The 16,386-nt window shown below is 48.2% G+C and overlaps 2 protein-coding genes across 20 annotated transcripts in view; both read left to right on the forward strand.

The window, feature by feature from the left end:
- Window positions 1-14,472, forward strand: part of smpd4 (sphingomyelin phosphodiesterase 4) — a 24,322-nt gene extending 9,850 nt beyond the window's left edge. For 2 of the 6 annotated variants that reach the window (XM_061786330.1, XM_061786332.1), the window contains exons 11-20: window positions 3,300-3,389; window positions 4,042-4,193; window positions 4,890-4,980; window positions 5,070-5,173; window positions 5,252-5,415; window positions 10,611-10,843; window positions 10,922-11,152; window positions 12,162-12,293; window positions 13,256-13,384; window positions 13,464-14,472. In XM_061786330.1, the coding sequence (XP_061642314.1) occupies window positions 3,300-3,389; window positions 4,042-4,193; window positions 4,890-4,980; window positions 5,070-5,173; window positions 5,252-5,415; window positions 10,611-10,843; window positions 10,922-11,152; window positions 12,162-12,293; window positions 13,256-13,384; window positions 13,464-13,784 (1,647 nt within the window). In that variant the 3' untranslated portion in view covers window positions 13,785-14,472. The remainder of the gene's footprint in view (window positions 1-3,299; window positions 3,390-4,041; window positions 4,194-4,889; window positions 4,981-5,069; window positions 5,174-5,251; window positions 5,416-10,610; window positions 10,844-10,921; window positions 11,153-12,161; window positions 12,294-13,255; window positions 13,385-13,463) is intronic. The other 4 variants (XM_061786333.1, XM_061786334.1, XM_061786331.1 and 1 more) reach the window with 3 other exon arrangements.
- Window positions 14,473-14,612: 140 nt separating this feature from the next.
- The window catches only part of LOC133484154 (dedicator of cytokinesis protein 3-like), a 41,439-nt gene continuing 39,665 nt past the window's right edge, over window positions 14,613-16,386 (forward strand). For 7 of the 14 annotated variants that reach the window (XM_061786316.1, XM_061786320.1, XM_061786321.1 and 4 more), the window contains exons 1-2: window positions 14,620-14,748; window positions 14,868-14,911. In XM_061786316.1, coding sequence (XP_061642300.1) covers window positions 14,875-14,911 — 37 coding nt within the window. In that variant the 5' untranslated portion in view covers window positions 14,620-14,748; window positions 14,868-14,874. Of the gene's footprint in view, window positions 14,912-16,386 lie in introns of all 14 variants that reach the window. The other 7 variants (XM_061786323.1, XM_061786329.1, XR_009790300.1 and 4 more) reach the window with 6 other exon arrangements.

The following is a 16,386-nucleotide window of genomic DNA, read 5'->3' on the forward strand; positions in this document are numbered from 1 at the left end:
TGAAGTCACACTGAGGCTTCTGTAGACAACCAAATGGTTGCCTTAGGAATCCAAAAACAAAAAGCATTTGGACATGGTGAAAAAGGTCAATTCCAATTTTTTATTTTTTTAAAATTAATTATCATCAGGAAGGGCATCCGGCTTAAAACTTTGCCAAACAAATATGAGCGTTCATCCAAAGAATTCCATTCCGGATCGGTCGTGGCCCGGGTTAACAACGTCCGCCACCGGCGCCGTCATCCTGCAGGGCTCCGGTGGAAATTCAGCAACTGTGGGTCGAAGACGAAGAAGAGGTGGAAAGCGGGTTCTTCGGCAAAAAGAGAAGAGGAAAGCACAGAGCTTAGAACTGAATGTGGGGACTTTGAATGTTGGGACTACGACAGGAAAATCTCGGGAGTTGGTTGACATGATGATTAGGAGAAAGGTTGATCTATTGTGTGTCCAGCAGACCAGGTGGAAAGGCACTAAGGCAAGAAGTTTAGGGGCAGGGTTGAAATGATTTGACCATGCTGTAGATGGGAAGAGAAATGGAGTCGGGCTATTTTAAAAGAAGAGTTGGCTAAGAATGTCTTGGAGGTGAAAAGAGTATCAGATCGAGTGATGAGGCTGAAACTTGAACTTGAGGGCGCTACGTAGAATGTGATTAGTGGGTATGCCCCACAGGTAGGATGTGACCTAGAGGTGAAAGAGAAATTCTGAAAGGAGCTAGATGAAGTAGTGGAGGCTAGACTCAGGACAGAAGTGAGTATTTGCGAGCAACAGTATGGTTTCGTGCCTAGAAAGAGTACCACAGATGCATTATTTGCCTTGAGGATGTTGATGGAAAAGTACAGAGAAGCTCGGAAGGAGCTACATTGTGTCTTTGTAGATCTTGAGAAAGCGTATGACAGAGTACCCAGAGAGGAACTGTGGTACTGCATGCGGAAGTCTGGAGTGGCAGAGAAGTATGTTCGAAGAATACAGGACATGTACGAGGGCAGCAGGACAGCGGTGAGGTGTGCTGGAGGTGTGACAGATAAATTTAAGGTGGAGGTGGGACTGCATCAGGGATCAGCCCCGAGCCCCTTCCTGTTTGCAGTGGTGATGACAGATGAGGTTAGACTGGAATCCCCGTGGACCATGATGTTTGCAGATGACATTGTGATCTGCAGTGAAAGCAGGCAGCAGGTGGAGGAACAGTTAGAAAGATGGAGGCATGCGCTGGAAAGAAGAGGAATGAAGATGAGCCGAAGCAAGACAGAATATATGTGCATGAATGAGAGGGGTGGTGGGGGAAGAGTGAGGCTACAGGGAGAAGAGAGAGCGAGGGTGGAGGATCTGAAATACTTGGGGTCAACCGTCCAGAGCAATGGTGCGTGTGGGCAGGAAGTGAAGAAACGGGTCCAAGCGGGTTGGAACGGGTGGAGGAAGGCGTCAGGGGTGTTATGTGACACAAGAGTCTCTGCCCAGATGAAGGGCAAGGTTTTTAAAACAGTGGTGAGGCCGGCCATGATGGACGGATTAGAGACAGTGGCACTGAAGAGACAACAGGAAGCAGAGCTGCAGGTGGCGGAAATGAAGATGTTGAGGTTCGCTCTCGGAGTGACCGGGTTGGATCAAATTAGAAATGAGCTCATCAGAGGGACAGCCGAGGTTCGATGTTTTGGAGACAAAGTTCGAGAGAGCAGACTTGGATGGTTTGGACACATCCAGAGGAGAAATAGTGAGTGTATTGGTAGAAGGATGATGAGGATGGAGCTGCCAGGCAAGAGAGCGAGAGGAAGACCAAAGAGAAGGTTGATGGATGTCGTGAGGGAAGACATGAGGGCCGTTGGTGTTGGAGAGGAGATAGGATGACGCGCTGTGGCGACCCCTCAAGGGACAAGCCCGAAGGAAAAGAAGAAGAAGAAGACCCCAGTGCTAGACTTTTCATTTTTCTGTCGTAGGGCCAAATCGTGGGTTGCGGATTATGTCACACTTGAAGTTTGTGGAAATCAGCCACGATAGCCAGTAGGGCCAGTAAAGGTACTACAGTCTTGTAGTCTGATCCAGACACAAGGTTCACACATCAGTGTGTGTTGTTTATACTAATGCATTCAAATACACCTATGCTAATGCATATTATGTTAAAACATATGTGGAAAATCAATAATGCCATACGGACTACAGTATAACTGCATGAAAAGAAATTATTTTAACCTAATGACTGGCTGGACACTTGCCTGCTCAAACCTACAGTATATTTAAATAGAGAAATATTCCAGTATACGTCTGTGACCTGTTGAGTGAAGTTTATTTCTACAGAAGCTATTATATACTGTCAAAAGATACACGTGTTCTGGATTTCACATGGCACGAGTATTTAAGCCTGTATTTCTTTCACATCGCAATATATATATATCGCAGGGATACAAAAAATGGCAAGGTCATTTTTTTCCAGTATCATGCAGCCCTCGAGCTGGTACTTTTCCAGGGGGAAATGGCATCAAAATGTTTGACGTTTCAAAGATGAGACAACACTGCGGTGTGCCACTATGTTCGGCGGCAACTTGGTTTTGAGTTTGAAGCCGTTTCCCATGTTGCCGCTGTGTGTTTACATGGCGAGCAGCTTACACCCAACACGAAAGTCAGGGCGAGTCCGTTCAACTTGGACTCTGCTGTCGAGTTTGTGTTGCCCATGATGCGGAGAACAAGAGCACATGCATGTAGACAGTCAGTGTAAAAGAGACCTCTTGAACCGGGATGCCCTTGCTCAAGGGCATCACAACAGTTTCCAGCAAGCAGAGTCGCATCTCTCCAACAGTTCTCTTTTTTAGATTTTTGTCGGCAGTGGGACTTGAACCTTTACAGATTTTGTCAGTTGGTTGAAAGTCACAGTGAGACTTGGCTGGCTGGCTGGCATTTATTTGAAATGCACGAATGAAATATTTAAAAAAAGTTATATATTGTATGTTGTCTTTCCTTTGTGTGACAATTAATGAAATAATTCTGTATTGTGACCTTTGTCTCATTTTAGTGCTCCTCTGAATGTTCTCAGAGCTCCTGATGGTTTAAACACAAGGGATGAGACTCATTGACAATGTCCATGAACACACAAATGCTCAATTGTCATCCCTCATGTTTTGTGTGAAAAACAAGAAGAATGTGTCTGAGTCTATATTTTATTTTTTATCTCCTCTTTTCTTCACGTTACGTTATGTATCTGTTGGCGTTTTCTTCTTGTTCTTCCCTGATTGTCACCTTGCTCCCTGGCATCTTCACTTACACACCTCCTCCTCCTCCTCCTCTTTTCCTCCCCCTGGTGGTTTACGGGTCAACAGCTGGCGCTGCTCCAGTACCGCCTCAGTATGTCCAGCATGCCGTGTCAACCCCACAGCCCACCAGGCTCAGGGACCCTCCACACCTACCAAGTACTTATCAAACCTTCTCGCCCGCCGTGTCGCCAACTCTGGTCCCGCTCAAGGGTACTTCTTGGAGACCTGAAGGTCCGGCTCAAGGGTACTTCTTGGAGATGCCTTGTTTCCTTCCCTTTGGACCTCCGGCTCCTCCTATGACGTACTCTTGATGGGACAAGTGATCCTGGCTTGAATGTGCTTTGCTCTGCTTGCTCATTTGTTTGATTGCTGTTGTGTGTGAACCAAATGCTAACAAAATGTCAGAAATAAATTAAAGTTAAAACGAGTACAGTTTGGAATTTTGGTTTGCTGGCATTTGAACTTAAAATATGCTGCGGCCGGTTGTGGAGCGCTGAGGTCCTCTCTCCCCAATGACTCTAAAATACTTTTTTGTTTTGTATTTGAATTCCACACCAAGCCAGGCTGTCCAAGAAAATGCCTGACTAAATGCCTGGGTCGAATGCTCCTCCTCAAAGTTGGATTGTGTGGGACCTCCGCTCTCCAGTACACCAAAAGGCCTTTGCTGCTTGATTGGCTGGACAGGGCCGAGAAGCATTCCGATTGGGCGCTTGCGACATGGGTGTCTAATCAAGCCGGGGGGCGGGGGTAGGTGGTGGTGGTGGTGGTGGTGGAAGCACCGCTTGACTTTGTTGCGCTTGTGTTCCAGGAACCGTTCAGTCCGAGCGAGGAGCACGTCCTGGTGGTGCGTCTGCTGGTCAAACATCTGCACGCCTTCTCCAACAGCCTGAAGCCGGAGCAGCTGTCGTCTTCCCCGACCCACTCGCACGCCCACGCCAGCCCCCTGGAAGAGTTCAAGAGGTCATCTTACTCTTAAGCTCTGATGGGCATGAAGGTTTTAGATCAGAATTTATTTGTGGAGCTGGCAAGTTAACACCAAGTGATTCTTGGATGTCAGCGTCTCGTTTGCCCTTTTTACGGCAAACTCTCAAAGATAGATGGGCAGGCAGGCAGGTGTGTGTGTGCGTGGAGGAGGGGGTGGATTCCTGGGAGTACAAGCAGATGTCAAAGGTGGACAGGAAATGTCAGAAACACAGCTCGCAGTCATAGATTATAAAGGAGGATTATGGCCACATTGAAAAGGAACAGTTGTCATCAGAATCAGTTTTATTGGCCAGGTATGTTACAAGACACAAGGAATTTGTCCACGGTAGTTGGAGCCATTCTGGTATGAAAACAAACAGCCACTATGACAAAATATACATTTAGGACATAAAAAACACGAGAATGGATAGTCATTGATCAATGAAAATATGCCACTAGTGAGGTGATACTGATTATGGTGGCAATTGTGCAAATGATGCAGAGTCCTCAGGCAATTGAGAGCAATTTAAAGTGAGTAATATTGGAAGGATCTGGATGGTGCAGAGAATTCTCAAACACAAGTGTCAAATCAGTCAGCTGATAGACAAAAGCTGAGACTTGGGCACTTCTTGAAATATATTTGTCAATCAAAGTCCAGTGTTTCATGTTTGGACTGTGCGTCGTTTCCTGCAGAGTTGTGCTGCAGCGTTTCGTCCAGCAGAAGCTTTTCTTGTTCCTGCAGCACTGCTTCGGCCACTGGCCTCTGGACGCCTCCTTCCGAGCGGTACATCTCCTAACTTCTCCCTTTCTGTGTTCTGGTTCAGCCATTGACCACCTCGTCGTTGTCGTCCTCGTTGTTGTTGCTTTGCAAAGGTGCTGGAGACGTGGCTGAGCTTCATCCAGCCGTGGAGGTACGCTGACAACAAGACCGCTAACTTGCCAGCAGATGGCGGCAGCAGAGGCGACCCCGAGAGATGGTCTGTCACGTGACTCGTGTTCCTCGTGTAGACAGGTTTCTGCGTCTTGAGCAATTCTAACTTGTTGCAAACCGGCAGGGAGTCTTTTGTTCAGGAGAACCTGCTGGTTTACACCAAACTCTTCCAAGTGTTCCTCAACAGAGCCGTGCGCATGGACCTGGTCAACGCCAAGAATGCGCTGATGCTCTTCAGGGTGGCCAAAGTCTTCTCTCAACCCTACCTCGCAGAGATGATCCACAAGGGTAAAATTACCACGGACAACATGACCTGCAGAACACTAGCGATTTGGGGAAGTACACTGAACCCCCATTATTGTGGGGTATATGGTCCACACCCACCAAACTGCAATATGTGAAAATCTGTGGTATAGCCATATCAAATCAAAACCTCCCTCCCAAAACGTACCCCTCCCACGTTCTTTAAACATAATTAAATATATTAAAAGTCCATCCATCCATCCATTTTCTACCGCTTATCCGAGGTTGGGTCGCGGGGGCAGTAGCTTTAGCAGGGAAGCCCAGACTTCCCTCTCCCCAGTCACTTCATCAAACTCTTCTGGGGGGATCCCAAGGCATTCACAGGCCAGCCGAGAGACGTAGTCTCCTCAGCGTGTCCTGGGTTGTCCCCGGGTCTCCTCCCTGTGGGACGTGCCCAAACACCTCATCAGGGAGGCATCCGGATCAGATGCTCCAGCTCCCTCATCTGGCTCCTCTCGATGTGGAGGAGCAGCGGCTCTACTCTGAGCTCCTCCCAGATGACCGAGCTTCTCACCCTATCTCTTAAGGGAGAGTCACCCTACGGAGGAAACTCATTTCGGCCGCTTGCATCCGGGATCTTGTTCTTCCGGTCACAGTTCGTGACCATAGGTGAGGGTAGGAACGTAGGCTTAGCTCCTTCTTTACCACAACGGACCGATACAAAGTCCGCATCACTGCAGACGCCGCACTGATCCGCCTGTCGATCTCCCGTTCCATTCTTCCCTCACTCGTGAACAAGACCCCAAGATACTTGAACTCCTCCACTTGGGGCAGGATCTCATCCCCGACCCGGAGAGGGCACGACACCCTTTTCTGACTGTGGACCACAGTCTCAGATTTGGAGGTGCTGATTCTCATCCCAGTCACTTCACTCTCTGCTGCGAACCGCTCCAGTGAGAGTTGGAGAACACGGCTTGATGAAGCCAACAGAACCCCAACATCTGCAAAAAGAAGAGATGCAATACTGTGGCCACCAAACCAACCCTCACCGGAAACGAGTCTGACTTACTGCCGGCAATGTGGCCCAAACTCTGACACCGGTCGTACAGGGACCGAACTGCCCGTATCATGGGTACCTCGTACTCCCGAAGCACCCCCCACAGGACTCCCCGAGGGACACGGTCGAACGCCTTCTCCAAGTCCACAAAACACATGTAGACTGGTTGGGTGAACTCCCATTCACCCTTGAGGACCCTGCCGAGGGTGTAGAGCTGGTCCACTGTTCCACGCCCAGGACATATACCACACTGCTCCTCCGACTTCCCGACGGACCCTCCTCTCCAGCACCTCTAAATAGACCTTACCAGGGAGGCTGAGGAGTGTGATTCCCCCTGTAGTTGAAACACACCCTCCGGTCCCCTTTCTTAAAAAGCGGGACCACCACCGCAGATCCAGAGGCACTGTCCCCGATGTCCATGCGATGTTGCAGAGGCGTGTCAACCAGGACAGCCCCACAACATACAGAGCCTTTAGGAACTCCGGGCGAATCTCATCGACCCCCGGACCTTGCCACCGAGGAGGTTTTTAATCTGACCTCAACCCCAGAGATAAGAGAGCCCGCTTCAGAGACCCCAGACTCTTCTACCTCGTGGGAATGCGTGTCGGCGGCATTGAGGAGGTCTTCGAAGTATTGTCCCCACTGACTCACAACGTCCCGAGTCGAGGTCAGCAGCGCCACATCCCCACTATACACATTGTTGATGGTGCACTGCTTCCCCCTCCTGAGACGCGGGATGGTGGACCAGAATTTCCTCAAAGCTGTCCGGATGTCTTCTTCCATGGCCTCGCCGAACTTCTCCCATACCCGAGTTTTTGCTTCAGCGACCACCAAAGCTGCATTCCGCTTGGCCAGCCGGTACCCATCCTGCCAAAAAGGCCCGATAGGACTCCTTCTTCAGTTTGATGTCATCGCTCACCGTTGGTGTCCACCAACGGGTTTGGGGATTGCCGCCACGACAGGCACCGACCTCCTTACGGCCGCCTCAGCAATAGAGGCGCGGAACATGGTCCACTCGAACTCGATGTCCCCCGCCTCCCCCCGGAACGTGAGCAAAGTTCTGTCTTGAAGTGTATGTAGATGTCAATGGACAGTCGGGGAATGAAACCACTCTACCGTCGTCTCAAAATGGTGAGCAGAAGCATAGTAACAGACAGCCACTTAGCTCCACAAAGAGGATGGATGTGGACTGTGGAAACAGTAATGCATCATCCAGTCGTTCTCCCTGGAATTTACTGGGAGCAAAGCAAAGAAATGGGACAACATCTAAAAGGGAGGACAGAACCCCAGCAGATTACCGAGGAATCCGGCTGGCCTGCGTTGCGTGCTTCTTCAACCCCGAGAGCGTCCGTGGATGGTCGCTACAGCGAAGGGCAAAAAAAAGGACGCAAGTAAACGCAAAACATGAACATCAGACTTAGAAATCGATTTGAGCCGCTTTTACAAGACCCTGGCTAAGAATGCTCACATCCACCCCCCATCCCCCACCACTGATGGGTATGAAACCAAATCATACAGGAAAAAAATGGCACCCGCATACGTTGTTGGTTGGTGATGGAGCTGTCAAGGATATGAAACGTTTTTGCAGTGAGAAGAACACCAAACTACTCTTTTTACCAATGATATGGTGTCTGATAGGCCTGGAGATCACTAGAGAGCACCCAACTGTGACATCGGTCATTATGTATATACAGCGGCCCTGGATGTTGTCAAGCAGCAATCATAGGCACTGAAGCGAGATTTCATTGATCTCCTAACAAAAGTGCAATGTTTAGATGCTGAGATTTTGATAATTGGACCTCTCCTAATGGTAGAATTTGGAGATGAACCTTTCAGTAGGCTCAGTCAATTAAATAAATGGCTGAAAGAAGTGTGTACTGTGCTATCCGTGAGCTTCATTGACAATTTTTGAGACCCACATCGGTGTAAAGTCTAGTTAAATGAGTTATTTGGGACTGTTTCATCATGTCAAATGTGCAAGTTTTAACTTGACTTCCTGTTTTAAGCTTGTAGCCTTTTATTATGAAGGGTACGCACTAGAACTCAGCATTTTGGTACGAAAAATAACATGAATGTTAAAGTCTCCCGTCATGACAAAATAGTTGTAGTCAGTGCAAAGAACCGACAGCAGTTCTGAAAAATCCTCCATAAATGTTCCATTGTATCTCGGAGGTCTATAAATTATAAGCCTGTGTGAAAAAGTAATGGGCCCCTAAACCTAAGAACTGGTTGGGCCATCCTCGGCAGCAACGACTGAAATCAAGCATTTTCTATAACTGGGAATGAGTCTTTCACATCTCTGTGGAGAGATTTTGCCAAATTGTTTGAATTGCCAGAACTAAGACAAGCTCGTGCAAAATCCACATCCCGGTGTCCGGCGCTACCGATCAATGCAAACTAAAACTAGCAGACATTCCAACAGGTTCTTCGCTCTTGCAATCAACTTCTTAAACACCTAACCTACAATTCCATTGCAACATGTTGGCAATTTTTTGTCTTTTTGTCTTGAGTTTGTTGTCACATTTCTGTCGGGCCAATTCTATATTACTGGTCGTCTCACCACGCCGCACCAGTTGCATATCTGTTGTTGACCGATACTGGCCACTCGTGCCAGAGTCGCATCTGCTCCATTTGCACACTGACTGAGGGGTATCTGCAACATTTGCACAATCGACATTGTCCCAGACTATCGTACTACTCGCTTGAAGTGTCGGCGCCCTTTGCACGATGCTCATTGCACCGGCCGTGCAATATTATTGGAATATTAGTCATGCGAACCGCTCTAAGTGCTAGAGGATTCTGCATCTTTTTGCACAATTGTCAAAAAAACTGCCTATTTAAGATCATGCCCCTCCCTGCATTTCAATCCGATTCAAGTCTGGATTTTGATTAGGCCGCTCCAAAACATTCATTTTGTTTTTTTAAGCCATTCAGAAGTTGACTTGCTGGTGTGTTTTAGATCGTTATCCTGCTGCAGAACCCGAGTGCGCTTCAGGTTGAGGTCACAAACTGACGGCTGAACACTCTCCTTCGGAATTTTCTGTTAAAGAGCAGAATTCGCGGTTCCAGCAATTCTCACAGCAAGTTGTCCGGTTCCTGAAGTAACAAAGCAGGCCGAGACCATCACAATACCACCACCATGTTTGACTGTTGGTATGATGTTTTTTTTCTGAAATGTTGTTACATTTACGCCAGATGTAACGAGACACACACCTTCCAAAACGCTCAACTTTCATCTTGTCAGTCCATATAATATTCTCCCAAAAGTCTTCGAAATCATTCAGATGTGTTTCTGCAAAAGTGAGACGAGCCATTCAAATGTGTTTGTTTTTTTTTTTGGTTTTTTTTTTTTGGCAAAAGTAAGACTAGCCTTTTTGTTCTTTTTGGTCAGCAACTCTGCCATGGATGCCATGTTTGACGAGTCTCTTCTTTATTGTTGTGCCATTAACACTGAGCTTAAGTGAGACAAGGGAGGCCTGCAGTTCTTTCGAAGTTGTCCTGAGTTCCTTTGTGGCCTCCTGGATGAGTCATTGTTGTTCTCCTGGGCTAACCCTTTGTAGACTGTTCACCACTGTTGCATGTTTTCTCCATGTGAGGATAATGGCTCTCCCTAAGGTTTGCCGGAAACCTAAAGCTTTAGGAGGGGCTTTTGTAACCCTTTCCAGACTGATGGATGCCAATTACTGTATTTCTCGACTGTTCTAGAATTTCGTTGGTGTCATTTTGTTGCAGCTTTTTTTCGATCTTTTGTCGGGACAGATTCTGTGTCAGTGTTTTCTTGATTGAGCAGGTCAGGAGGTAATCAGGCTTGGGTGTCATTGGTGAAAATTAACCAGAAATTGTGATTGGCCACAATGAATTTATGATTTCAGAGGTGGTAATTACGTTTTCACACAGGGGCAGGTAACTTTGATTCGTTTTTGTTCCTTCATAAATGAAAATCACCATTTGAAAACCGCATTTTAAGTTCACTTGGATTATATTTGTCGATTTACATGATTGATGAGTTGAAACATTGAAGTGGGGAAACTATGCATGAGAAGAAAAAGATATATTTTATATCTTTTTCTCTTGATCTCAAATGAAAAGATGACTAAACAATCAAATATGCAACGATGCAGCAGGTGAAAAACTCTGTGAGCGTCTTAACGAGAGGGCCTTCCTTCCTTCCTTCCTTTTGCAGCCGAGCAGCTGTTTCTGGAGCCGGAGATGGTCCTCCATCACCGGCAGCCGCGAAGCTGCTTAACGCCCGGCCAAGGAGGCGGCTTCCTGTCGTCCCGTCAGGGAGGCGGCTTCCTGTCGTCACGGCAACGCACCTTGACCGATGCCGTGTTCCGGGTGAAGAGTCACCTGTACGCCTTGGAAGGCCAGGACTGCCGGTACAAACAGATGTTCGGGTCCGAGCTACGAGCCGTGGTGAAGCGCTGTCGGATTCTCGCTCCGCCACCGTGACCCCGCGCCCTTAATGCCAAAGATCGCCCTTGTGTTCGGCAGGTGGTGAAATTGGTCCAGATCGTCGCGCGAGCCAGGCAGACGGCCAAACGGGTCTCGGACCGATCTAGCCAGGCGGCAGCCAGCAAGTCTTTCCTGTCGTGGTTGGCCGCGCCTTCCTCTGATCCCAACATCGGGCTTTACGGCGGTGAGCCGGAAGAGAGCAGCGAGTGCCTGAAGAAGACTCACGAGTTCCTGGACAAGGCGCTGGAGAACTTGTGCACCATCTTTAAGGTCCGTCCAAACATTGATTGTTTTGGTTCAATACGAGGGATGTAACCATCGTCTGAATCTCAAGGCTCGATTTCACAGGCTCGAAGCTCACTCTGTTAATGATCATGCTTTGCTCACAGAACAAAACCAATCCGACAGTATTGTTATGTTTTGGGATTTATGACATTAGAAATTAGATATTGCCTAATAACAGTGATTCCTTTGCTCAAGTCCAAAAATTCAAGTGAGAAACACAGGAACACTCTTAAAAGGCAACACGGGTATAGAAATAGAGAAACCCCTCATACATGTAATAGTTATGGCAATCCTTGTTCGTCTTCCTCTTTCTCCGCTTAGTGGTATGCTGCCAAAACATTATCACGAGCCAGAAGCTGAGCTGTAGTATCTTTGTTTCCAGAGCAGTGAGGAAGTTACACTTTTGGTTTTGAAGCTGAATAATGGCCCCATTGTATCACATCTTTCCCCCAGCATTTGGTTCGGGTTTTCTGGCTAGTTTTGGCAAGCTTTCACAGGCCACCCAAAAAAAAAAAAATGATGCGGAGGACCAGATCTGGCCCGCGGGCACCGAGTTGGACACCTGTGCTCTTGTACAAGACCCTTTTAAAAACAAAGCAAAGTTTCACACTCTGAAATAGCACATCAACTGTGGAAAATAAGATGTGGTTCCAGAGGAATAGGTGCCGCAGTCCGTCCCGCACGTCGTCGTCCCCAAGAATGGGGAGAGGGTTTGGACCATCCTTTCGTCAGTCGAGTCTCTTTTGCCCTTCTTAGCAGCACAATGCGGTTGATCGAGTGCCGTGCGAAAGGTCCTCAGCAGCTGGTGCTGAAGCTCCTCTTGGTCAGATGCTTCCTCGGCACCCTCTGCAGGGCCGTTTCACCGAGGACTTGGTGGAAAGGCCTCCCGCTTTTGCTTCCCAGGAACTGCCAGGTCCCGACGCTGGCCAAGAAGAAGCTGCGGCGAGATGCGCTTCCTGAAACCCAGCACTTTTATTTTGTTCTTGTCTTGCAGCTGAACCAGAGTCAGCTGACTCAGCTCCTCGCCAATGTGGCATCCTCTCAGGACGACGACGAGTCCAAGCGGCTGCCCGATTGCACCGTGGGAGAGCGCGGCTTGGTCCTCACCGACTTGGGAAGGCTGCAGGTGAAAACTTTTCCTTTTCTAACTGCTCGTTATCCCAGCTGGGGACTCCGGAGTCATGGGACCGGAGTCAGACTTTCTTGGCGAAAACGACTCTGCTTGACTTTGAATTCTGTTTATGAGATTTGACTTCAACATGGGCGGCACGGTGGGCGACCGGTTAGCGCATCTGCATGACGAGATGATTCAATCCGGCTTCAAGGAGGATGTTTTTGATCAACTCTGGGAACACACGGTAACAAAAGTCAGAGATGAGAGACACGACAACCTCTAACTCGAGCCGTCACCACAAAGGCTGCTAAGCTACGTTGGCTAACGTCACGGTTGAGGTTACTGATAGCTGCGCAAACATGAGCTCTCTCACCTTCGTTAGGTTCATCGAGAAAACAGAGTGGAGTGACCAGGATGGAGCCTTGCTGCCAATATGGTAAAAGTGTGATTACGCCTAAAAAGACATTTTTACAGATAATTTTATTTTGCAAACGGAGCTCAACTTCTCACTGAACTAACTACAAAGCTCGTCTCTCAGTCGAGATGTCACATTCAAATAATGCGGCACCAAAATGCCACAAGAAGGCGCCAAAGCGCTGTAATAAAAAGGCAGACGACCTTTCTTCTTCCTCTTCTTGTGTTTCAGAAAGGCCAACAGGCAAGCGCTCAGCATATAATGGAGAATGAGGTCAAACAAATTTGGTTCAAATCGGTCAACTTGTGAGTAAAGAACAAAACAAAATCCAGCTAACGCAAGGATGGATTCTGACTGCAAAGTCCCGAATATGTTGCGTATTGATTTCGGGCTTGACTTGCACTTGACTTGCGTCCTGACTTCTTCCAACCCCCCGGTCGCCACATTCAGTCGGGACCCACGTGAAACTCGACAATTGCGACTTCGTGACCTGCAGACGGTGCCACCGCCCGACTCGGTGGCACCTGTGCTCATTACTGACGATTGCGATCTGGTGCAGCTCATTAACGGACTGCGCAAGTTCGACATTCGGTACCAAGGCGACCCGGAGCTACAGCCGATCAGGAGCTACGAGAACGCGCTGCTGGTCCGGTTCTTGTACAGGATGTCGTCGCTGCTCAACACCAAAGTAAAACTTGACACAAAAGTCCAGAGTGCGCGTGAATGCGACTCTCATTTAACCGGGCGGGTCTGCTGTGCGTCCTCAGTTCGAAGGCCGCATGACCGAGCTGTGCTCGCGGACGGATTTCGCCGGTCGTCTGTGTCGTCGCTACCTGGCCGCTCCCCATCCCGACGTGGCCCCGAGCGGGAGTCCCGCGTCCCCTCGGATCTGGGACGGGAAGCGGCGGGCCGGCGTCAGCTTGCGTCCGCTGGCCAGCTACAGGACCCTCCTGGCGCTGGGCTCGTGCTACGCCACGGGCGCCCTCTTTTCCTTCGGCCCCGTGGCCAGCACCCTACTGATCCTCGCCGCCGTATTCCTGCACGGAGTCGCCGTGACGCTGTGGGCGGACAAGTGGAAGACGCACTAGCGGGAAAGGTGCGGAAGGGTTAGGAGGGGCAGAGCATCGTCAGAGGATTCCAGAAGCGGCTCCTGTAAAAAAAATCAAAAGATTTTCATCAGAAAACACTCAATAAAAAGTTTGTTTTTCTTTTGTGGTCTTGAAGTTTTCCGAAATGTTGGAGACAAGCTTTCGGGATGGGCCTTCTTTTTGCTTTCCCTCACAAATTCCTCCATAAACCTTTTGCTCCTCATGGAACATATAGATATGAAGCGAATCTGTTTTTGTAATCTAGGAGAAACAAACACTAGGAGCTGGATTTCATCTACAGCGTGATTGTAAAGTCATTCCCTATTTGAAAGTACTTTTTTGCTCAAATTGTTTGATCTTTAATGTGTGAATGGCTGTTTGTGTCTATGACCCCGCGATTGCTGGCGACCAGTTCAGGGTGTACCCGCCTCCCGCCCGCAGTTCGCCGGCGTGGGCTCCAGCGTACCCGCGACCCGCGTGAGGAGAAAATGGATGGACGCGTGTGTAAAAAAACCAAAGCAAAACGTTGCTGACCCCTCGTGGTCTTCTGGCGGTGTGGCGGCTCCCGCATCCTGCTGTTCAATTGGACGACCGTGGGAGAAATAGAATACAAACGTCGCAACGATGTCACCTACAAATGCTAATAAATTTTGCAAAGTGTAAATAAATTCGATGCATTTACTTTTCATTTGAGATGTCTTTACCTTTAATATCAGTTTGCCCCTTCGGCACTCAGAAAACATGTTTTTAATTAAACTAAAATCCAAATTTAAATTTAGATGTTTTTTCAAACCTTTATGCGACTGCGCGCGCACGTTGCTACTTGGCACGTGACGGTTGACCAGGAAGCGCGCATGCGCAGAAGCCCGTCACTTATGATCCTCTTACAAGCGTGCACGCCCGGTGCGCGTTCACGTCGACCATCTGATTGCGTGTTGATGAAGAGGAAGAGGAGTGCTTGAAGGTACGAAAGCTCGAAGAACATGATGATGATGATGATGGCGCCTTAACTTGGACGTTTCATCTTTTTCGCACCTTCGCTTTCGTGACGTCATCACCACTTTGTATGCTGTGACGACTTAGTGACGTCATGTGGACGCCGACTGACGACGAGAGGCTTGGAGTGGGTGAGTGGATCGCGCGCACACGCTGTAACTGCTGATGAAAAGTTTGTGCACTTTGTGGAGTGGAATGACAAAATGTGCCAAAAATCTGAACGTCGGTCAATCTTTGATGTTCGACATGGTTGACAAACAGCAAGCAGTCGTGCCCGTTTGACGAGGGTGATTGGGTGTTCGAAGTTGCTGTGACGCTGAATGGTGGCGCCATTTGTTGCTGGAAACTTTTGACAAATGATTGACAGCCGATGGACTGATCCCATGACTGTGCATGTGCAGACAAAACTCACTTTCAGGGACAATTGAATGTGTCTGCGCGCGTGCGTGTGTTACTGCACGTGAGACCAGTGAGAGTCATTCGGCAGCACGGATAAAAGAAGCTTTTCACAGGCCCTGAAAGCCTCATCACTCCCCCAAGACACACACGCGGAGGAGAATGCAAATGAGGTTGGGTTCATTGCATGAAGTAAATAAGAATGATAAATAGGAATAACTGGGAATAATCTCGAGTATTGAACTACTTGATCATAACAATGAAAAGTTCAGCGTGTGTGTGCGCGCGCGTTGAATCCAGCAGGATGTTCCAACTAGGCTCCATGTCTCTATGGCAACGGTCTCGCGCCCTTGTTGGCTCATCAAATTCTGTGAAACAAAAATGTGTTCAGTTGTGAGGTCGGAGGTCAGAATGGCGTTGTGTTATGAAATGATCGAAAGTGTATGAACACACTAAATGTGTGTGAGAGAGTGAGTGCGTGCGTACATATTCATTGACTTTACATCTAGTTTTACTTCAACATCAGCAGCGCTCTCACTTTTGCCTCGTCAATATTTCATATTTTTATACATCATCAATATTTCACCTACAAATGTTCTTTGTAGAACATTAATATTTCACCTAGAATGTTTTACCAGATCAATATTTCATCTGGAAATGAAGCTGACGTCAGGTTGGCTTGTGCTGTCATAGACAACAAAATGGCTGATAGCCACACAACCTTGCGTTGGCAAGATGAAGGTCACGAGGTCACGAGATTCTCATTACTCAGCCTACTGACCTGTGCGCACTATTTGAATTTATTTCTATTTACAATGTGAAACTATCTTGTTTTCTTTGGGCATCTGTGTGTGTGTGTGTGTGTGTGTCCAGATGGTCAGACATTCTGAAAGTAGATCACTGGGCTAAGCCACACGCGCACACATTCATCATGCGTGTGCATGTGCGATCGTCCTCAGTGACTCGCAGGGAGGCGACCGCCCGTCACTCGCCACATGCGTGCGTGCGTTGTCGCTTTTTGAAAGTAAAAAATGTTGACAATCGATTTCTGCGCCAGCATCATAGTTTTGTTCTTTCAAAAACATAAAAAGCATTGAAAGACAAAGGAATTTCACCCTTTTCGTTTTCTTTCATACACACACACACACTGGTCACATGGGTACACATTCCTGCTGGCACTGTCAGACACAAACAAACACGCACGCGCAGG

Source organism: Phyllopteryx taeniolatus, chromosome 9 (genome assembly GCF_024500385.1).
Source record: "Phyllopteryx taeniolatus isolate TA_2022b chromosome 9, UOR_Ptae_1.2, whole genome shotgun sequence".
Lineage (NCBI taxonomy): Eukaryota > Metazoa > Chordata > Actinopteri > Syngnathiformes > Syngnathidae > Phyllopteryx > Phyllopteryx taeniolatus.